Source organism: Trachymyrmex cornetzi, unplaced genomic scaffold, assembly GCF_001594075.2.
Source record: "Trachymyrmex cornetzi isolate Tcor2-1 unplaced genomic scaffold, Tcor1.1 scaffold176, whole genome shotgun sequence".
NCBI classification, from domain to species: domain Eukaryota; kingdom Metazoa; phylum Arthropoda; class Insecta; order Hymenoptera; family Formicidae; genus Trachymyrmex; species Trachymyrmex cornetzi.
This window is the reverse complement of record NW_017296375.1, coordinates 249819-258591: the sequence shown is the minus strand read 5'-3', so window position 1 is coordinate 258591 and position 8773 is coordinate 249819. Positions and strand designations below refer to the sequence as shown.

The 8773-nt window shown below is 32.0% G+C and overlaps 1 protein-coding gene across 5 annotated transcripts in view; it reads left to right on the top strand.

Annotated features, from left to right (window-relative positions):
- FipoQ (F-box/LRR-repeat protein FipoQ) overlaps positions 1-8773 on the top strand; it is a 34521-nt gene that overhangs the window by 22914 nt on the left and 2834 nt on the right. For 4 of the 5 annotated variants that reach the window (XR_001939996.1, XM_018504605.1, XM_018504604.1 and 1 more), the window contains 4 exons: positions 3704-3903; positions 4323-4597; positions 6426-6692; positions 6946-7315. Coding sequence is in view for 4 of the 5 variants with exons in the window: in XM_018504605.1 (XP_018360107.1) it covers positions 3704-3903; positions 4323-4597; positions 6426-6692; positions 6946-7315 (1112 nt within the window). In the remaining variant the exon portion in view is untranslated. Of the gene's footprint in view, positions 1-2230; positions 2703-3703; positions 3904-4322; positions 4598-6425; positions 6693-6945; positions 7316-8773 lie in introns of those variants that run through there. The other variant, XM_018504606.1, reaches the window with a different exon arrangement.

Sequence of the window (8773 nt, the reverse complement as noted above, 5' to 3'; positions counted from 1 at the left end):
CAGATAATAGTCGCTGGGAGCCAAGTCTGGAGAATACGGTGGGTGAGCAACCAATTCGAATCGTAATTGGTCCAATTTGGCCATCGGTTTCAGGGACGTGTGTGACGGTGCGTTATCGTGATGATACAGAACTTTTTTCTTCGCCATATTTCTTTATTTCGTCGTTCAGTTTGTCCAATAACGCTGCATAATACTCTCCCGTAACTGTTCTTCCCTTCTGCAGGTAATCGATGAAGATTATGCCATGCGCATCCCAAAAAACGGAGGCCATAACCTTCCCGGCCGAGCGTTGGTCTTTTGGCCGCTTTGGTCGGCTTTCGTGGCTTTCCAGCCACTCTGCAGACTGCCTATTGGACTCAGGCGTATGGTAATGGACCCACGTTTCATCCATCGTCACAAAACGTCGAAAAAAGTCCGCTCGATTACGCTGCAACAACGCCAAACCGGCCGTTGAATCATCAACGCGCTGCTGTTTTTGGTCGACGGTCAGCAAACGCGGCACCCATCGCGCCGATAGCTTTTTCATCTCCAAAAGATCGTGCAAAATGTATCCCGTCCGTTCTTTTGAGATGCCCACGGCCTCAGCTAACTCGCGTAACTTCACTTTACGATCACTCAAAACAATTCGATGCACTTGCTGTACGATTTCCGCATTCGTAGCCTCTTTTGGCCTTCCAGAGCGAGGTGCGTCTTCGGTGCTTGTACGACCCATTTTAAATTTACTAAACCACCGATAAACTGTTGTTCTCGAAGGAGCAGATGTGGGATAACACTTCTGCAACCATTGCAATGATTGTTCAGAAGTTTTTCCCATCAAAAAACAATGTTTGATCAAGATGCGATATTCCTGTTTTTCCATTTTTTTTACGAAGGCGAAAGTAGCGTCACTCAAACGACTGTAGCTTGTAAACGAATGGACGAAATATCATGAAACTTCATACATAAACTAGTGACAGATAAGCCTCTCGAAAAGTCATTTTTATTTTCTAGTGGCGACATCTATTGAAAAATCCCGGGACTTTTCAGCCCATGTAGTATATATATATATACATGTATTCTAGAAAAGGTAATTATATAAATGACAAATTATTTATATACATAAAAATTGTACAGTGCCCGCCAAAAGTTTTGGATAATATTTGTTAAGATCAAGGTCGTTGGAGATTGTTTTTCTTATTTTCATTTTTAGGTAAAAGTGAATTTTCAGTGCAAAAATAAAAATAAGAGAAATCTCCAATGACCTTGATCTTAACAAATATTATCCAAAGCATAATCCTGAACAACATTCAAGTGATTCAAGAGGTCATAGTCATCGGTCGGACCGCCATTATTAGTATTACCCAAGGTAATACTAATAATGGCGGTACTGTAACATTCAAGCGTTATACACTGAGAAAAATTTCCAAAATTTATCCGTTCAAAATGTAACAAACGGATATTTCCGATAGATTTTGATCGTATATTTAGGGCTATCCGATGAATTTTAGGACTACCGGATAAAATTTTCTTAATATTCCATCGGATATAATCCTAAATATACGATCAAAATCTATCGGAAATATCCGTTTGTTACATTTTGAACGGATAAAGTCTGGAAATTTTTCTCAGTGTAACTCGAAGAGTACTTAATGAAAATGAATTTTATTTTAGTGTTTTGAAAAGCTGTTGACATTGACCATTAGATTCTGGAATCAAAAATAAGGTGTTCAATTTTAAAAAATCGATGTAATCTTGACCTTGGCGACGCCACCCAAGATCATCCTGATAAGATCATTAAATAGAATTTTTAAACCCTACAATTTTTGTTTAAAATATTTTTCTCAGAAATGCATACTTTCCGAGCTATTCAACTGATTTGAAACTTTTGACGTACACTATGTATTAATAAGTTATGCACGATATTATATAATTGTATTATATGTATAAAAATACCATGTAACTATAAAGTACATTAAGAGTGTAAATGCAATTTTTTATTCCACTGACAAACGAAATATGTATAAATATATAAAATCTGCAAAACCGATTGTGTGGCAATTGCCGTGGCAGTTGCAAATAAAATGGTCATTTCAAGTTCGATTTTTTATCACGAAATAAATTTCATTAAAAAAATGTAAGACTTAATATTCCGAGTAGATGTGGATAGTAGTGGAGTTTAAAATAAAGTGCAAGCAAGCCTTCCAAGTCTTATATTTAGGGCGACGCGCAAGCGCGATCCGATTAAAATTCTGCTGAAGACTTGTAGTGTAAGCTTCCCCGAATTCTGTCTGTTGTGTCGCGATTCCAACAAATCGCGTATAACTGCGAACAGTAATATCTCCCGCTTATTAAATTTTTGTCCACGTTTAAAAACATCAAAGTGCACGAATTAAAAATCCTAATATAACAGTTGTCGCGAAAATTATGATGGAATAATCCGCAATCGTATGGTGACGTTTAACAACAACAAAAATAAAGGTGACCTTGCAACATAAAATAGCAATAAAACCGGAAAATAAAGCTTTAAGTATCTAATTTATCGGAGAGAGAAAATAGACTGTATACGTGAAGAAAATTATCACGAAAGCCAAACGTCTTCATTTTGATATAACGTTAAAAGAAGCAGCACCATGGATCTCGGTGGTGTGGACGTTTGGGGTCAGATTGCCTTAGAAACGTCTCAGATGTACGTTTCTGAAGGCGGCGTCGCTAAAAGTCGTACTGTAAGTTGATTTATTTAACACCGATGTAATACGATCGTTTGTTTGATCTTCTATTTTTCGCATGATTATCTGAATCCATTTATTTCACACATCAGTAGCGGGATTCTCTAAACCAACTTATTGATGATTGTCGCTATCGTTAACTATAATGGCAGGATAATCTTGGAAGAAAGCGCGACTCTCATTGGCTATCGCTAGTTAACGATAGCGACAATTGTCGATAAAACATTTAGAGAATCCCGCAACAAGTTTCAGAATCTTTATCGAGGAAATGAAATTAACACATAATATTAAACATTAAATCATTCGTTATATACATTTGTATGAGGATTCTATGGAAAGAAGAGTCAAAATTGAAGTCCAAAATTGATAAATATAGCTTGATTTAACGGGAAGGGCAAATTCGACGAATAGTGTAGTTACGTCACACATTCAATTCATTTCGAAATTGCGCTGACGTATAAATGTTACATATTAATAACGCACATAAGAACATGAATAAAAAATTACATAAATTGATTTAATTCATAAAGATATTTGATCGATGTCATTCCTTACATCCATATCAAATTAGAAATTAAGATTGAATTTGACCAAAGCAAAGTACATTGAATTTGATACTGATTTTCTTTCTTCTGATTGGCTAAATTCAATTTCATTTTCTTATCTGATACGAACGTTAGAGAAATTTAATGCTGTGAGTATTAAATTAATTAGTAGTTAAAGGTATATTGTTGTTAATATTTAAAATAAATAACATATTTCAATATTCAAAATAAATAATTAAGGACAATATTAATAATTACAGTTATTCTTATTTAGGATTTAGCTTTAGAGTTATTATAGTTATTTCTTATTTTAGGCACGGAATTACGATATTATTAAATTTTTTTAAAAGACTTCATAATTTGTTTCCCAATTTCCTAAATAATTCTAAATAATATAATTAATAGTACGTCGTTGATTTTTATAGATATAAATAAAATGTCTTTTCTCTACAGACGATAGAAAAATTGCCAGACAAAGTTCTTCTGAATGTCTTTTGCTACCTTTCGCACCGCGAGATATGCAGAGTTGCTCGAGTTTGCAAACGTTGGCGACAAATCGCGTATGATACGCGTCTCTGGAAGCATGTGTCCCTAAGACCAGAAGTAAGTGGGCTCCATGTGAGCTCTCTAGAAAATCTGTTACATTTAGTCAGGTAAGAGAAAAACATAATACATAATCCTCACGCTTCTCGAGTGTCTCTTAGGCCCAGTTTCACAATTCACGGTTAACTCTTAACCGAGGTTCAACTTATTTCTCATCTTTTTCTAATTCTAGAATTGAAAAGAGATAATGAATAAATTGAACCTCGGTTAAGAGTTAACCATCAGTTGTGAAACTGGGCTTTAGTCGTTTAGTGAACGATAATCATAGAAATAATTTTAGACAAACATTTGGCACTTATCGCAATGATGTTGAATTATCTGAAGATCTTGTTATTAAAACCAGAATCAGAGTCGCGAAAGTATTTATTTGAGATATTAATATCTAAAGAGACATGAAAGAATAAAGTCCATTCTTATTTTAGACACGGAATTACGGTATTATAAAACAATGATGGCTTAAAATTTCTAGCGTACGCTTTGGACCTTCATTAAGGTACATCGAATTACCGATCGAACTGATCACTCATACGGTTCTTCACGAATTAGCTAATAAGTGTCCAAATTTAACACATATGTTGTTGGACTTTTCAACTGCGATGCAGCTGCACGACTTCTCAGAAATGCAAGCATTTCCTACGAAATTGAAATATATGTGTATTTGTTTATCCGAAGTAATCTTCATGGAAGGCTTCATGCGAAAGATTTATAATTTTATTAATGGCCTGGAAATACTTCACTTAATCGGTAATTTATTAAATTCACTTTTCTGTATTATCTCTTATATATGACATATCACTTACATCGTGAGTTGGGAACGTCATTTTATAAAAATAAAAATTATTACCGTTACCGTTACAAGTTAAAATTAAAAATACATCCCGACATTCACTGCCAATATTGAAAACTTATAATTCACGTTACATAGTATATACATATTACAGATTTTCAGTAATAATAGTGATTATCAAAAAATGCAGTCTGAGATATAAAATACAAAATATATTTTAACGTATAAATTTCTATTTAAATAAAAAATAAATTTAAATAAAACGGTTTTATTAAATCAAATATAATAAAAATAATGCGATTTATTGAACAGATGAAGATAATAGGAAACTGAAGTAATGAATAAAAGAAACGGCTTCGTTACTATTACACTGTAAAAATGTAACGACAAGTATTCTCATTACATGTGGAAAAAGATTACAATAACTATAATAGCATTACAAGTAACGCATTACTTTCCAACATTGATTCATATATCATATTTATTATAAATTTGAATATTAACCCTTACCGTACCATCTACAATTTGGTGCCTCATCCATACCATCAAGGGTCACTTCAAATCTCTTCGTTTTTTCACCTCTTCAAAATATAATTCAAAAAATCTCTAAAATTCACCAACATACTTTCAACTTTCTAGAATAAATATTGACTCTTTATTTTGGAAAATAATAAAATGTAGTATAATTTATAATTACCGAAAGACTCAAAGAAACTTGCACGAACAGGAATCGCTCGGTCACTAGTTACCCATATTAGTACGGTAAGGGTTAAATCTGATATATTTAGGCTGAGTTGTTCCACTTTTTGGTAAACTTCAGCTCACTGTCTTATTCTCTTACTCTTTTACTCTTTTGTTTATCCAATAGGGTAAATCACCACATAGTTTATCTGAAGCTGGAACACCGGTCTTTAAACAAATGGATGGATTATATTTATACAAGATGAGGCATTTAAAACATAAAACTCTGGAATATTTCGAAAATTAAACCCGTTAGTCAAAACAAAAATATTTTATACAAAAATTGTATGATTTTAAGAGAGACAAATGATAGTAAAATAAATTGTTGAAAAAATTGATTTTTCGAGATTCCAAGATGAAGATCACCCTCTACTTTTTAAAATGGAATGACATGATCTTTTTACGTAATATAATTCCTAATAGTTAATCTGTAATTGCATAAAAAATTAGAGAACAATTAGAGGAGCATATTATATTTATGTGCAAAAATGCTTATAGGCAATCGCGCTGTAGGCAATAATACATGTAGGCAATAACGTGATTTCGTCTCAAAAATTTTTATTTGTGCGCAAAAGTGTTTGTAAGTAATCGGACTATAAATAATAATTCATGTAAGCAATAATATTGTACATGTAGGCAATAATACATATAGGCAAACATGACTTTGTTTCTGAAATTTTTATACTTGTGTGCAAAAGTGCATGTAAGCAATCGAGCTGTGGACAATAATTATTGTGTGCAAACGAACTGTTGGCAAAAGTGATGTAGGCAAATGATGCTGTAGGCAATCGATTTGTATAGCCATCTCGACCTTCATATGACTGAAAAATTGATTTTTTCAAAAATTAATTTTTTCATTATTTATCTCACTTAAAGTCATACAAATTTGTCTGAAACACTTTTACTTACTTACTGGGTTTAATTTTCAAAATATTCTGGTGTTTTGTTTTGGGTCCACTCTGTATATTAAAAAATATTATTATAGGACCTATATATTTATTATAATTTTAAATATTTCTTTTAATTGCTTCATCTATTCTTTAGGGACATATGAAAAAGTCGAAGAAGAAGAAGAAGAGATTTACGAGGTGATCAATGTACATAAACTAAAATCGGCAACGCCAAATTTAAGAGTCATCAATTTATACGGAATTAACTTCGTGGATGATTCGCATATCGATGCTTTCTCCTCTAATTGTATACAATTAGAATGCTTGGCGGTGAATTATTGTTCCAAAGTGACTGGTTCGACCATGAAAACTCTCTTTCAAAGGAGTAGAAGACTGACGTGTCTTCTTATGCAAGGAACAAGTAAGATACGATTATATCTATGATCGTCTTGATTTATCTGCTATTTTTGAAAAAAGTTTTATTTACTTAAAATTTTTTTAATCTGTCACTTTACAAATTTTTGTTTAAATAAATTAAATAAATTAAATTGTCTAAATTATAAGTTAGAAAATTAATAAAAAAATGTCTGCTACCTTCTACGCAACTCGAATAAAAATGTAATTTTTTTATCAGATTTTAAAGAAATAATTAATAATGTCATACAATATTTTAGATCTGCAGAGCGAATATGTAATGCAAGTTGAATGGGAAAAGTCGAGCATTCAGGAGCTCGACATTACTGCTACAGATCTATCAACGGAATGCCTAATTGATATGTTGAGCAGAATCCCCGGACTGCGTTTTCTGAGCGCCGGTCAATTAAACAACTTTAATGATAACGTGCTGAAGGCCTGGACTGAGCTTGGAAATACACGGAACTTGATAGCACTGGACTTAGATAGATCCGATAATTTGAGCGACGACGCCCTGCACAAGTTCCTGTCGAGGCACGGCCATCAGCTGTATGGCCTCGCGCTGTCAGGCATGCCGCACATTACTGATCAACTTTGGCAAAGTGTATTACCAATTCTCACTAATGCAAAGTGAGTATTCAAGACATGACTAATCTCATATAAGTAGGAATGCAACAGATAACAATTTGTCGAAAAATCAAATACTGGATAATTCGTCATTTATTTCTACTAGATAAATGGATTTTATCCGACAAAGCCCGATAAGCTGTAATAAATGGATTTTACTCGGCAATTGCACAAAAAGATTGAAAAATAAAAAATTTAATTGTTTTTTTTTTTATAGTAACAAAGAAGATTTTTGAATAAAAATCATTATAAACATGCTACAAAAATGTGATAACTTATATGTATTAAATGATTTTTTAATATTTTGTTATTGACTTTTAATAAAACTAATTATTCATAATAAATTTAATAAAAATCTATTCTATATATTTTCTATGTATTGAGAATCAGCAATGTTATATCTATATTAAATTTATCTAAAGTTAAATATCTTACGAGTTAGTAATCCAGTAGAACTAAATAGTGCTTTAAAAAATTTGGAGTAAAGTTCAAATTTAAATCTTATATAATATAATAATTTTTTATTTACTTAATATATAGAGGAGAATCGTGCAGTACTGACTGACGTACAATACTGATTAGATAGCCTACATTATAAAGAGAGACGCCAACTGACTCGCGTGACTCAGAGCAAAGAAGAATTATTTTAGGCAATTATAGAGAAAATCACGTAAGTGATTAGTTGATCAAGACTATATTCCGTAATTTACTATACAATGTAAATACTAGAAATCTGTAATTCATGTTACATACACTTCAGATTTTCAGTACTTGCAATGAATAACGGAACGCAGTCTAAAATTATTTATCCAAATTGTGAAAAATGATTTTTTTCTCGATAGTCGAACTATCTGGCTGAATGACCGGATTGTAAAAAAGCGGCCGGATAGGCTGCCCGATATTCCTATTACAAACAGAAAGAAATAACGAAAAAAAGTTACCGAAAATAGTAACGAAAACGACGTTACTTCCCAACCCTGTAATTATGTAGTACCTAATTCTATTTTTCCATTAAATGTAATATTCAATTCAATCTCGAATAATGAATTCGTATACTTGCAATTTTCTCCACATGCAGATGCTCTAGTCCGGAATTAAAAAGGCCAGGAGGTTGTAAGGAGGTTGTAAGGGCATAAAATATATTAATATTTTCGCTTTAAACAAACTACATACATGTGAAAGTTGTGTTCATAACATTCTGGTTTTATTGAGCAACATATTTTTATAGGTTATTTATTTTATTATTAGTTATTTTGTTATTAGTTTTATTGTTATAAAGAAAAATTGTTAATAATAAGACAAATCTAAATGTTTTTATATAAATATATTAAGTACTAAACATGACTTATGCAAAGTTTCATTAAGATTCACCATTAGTTTATAACAAATAACAAATTTTATTTATTTACTGAACAATTAATGTCTGCATCTCAAGATAACTTTACAAAAATATTGTTGAAT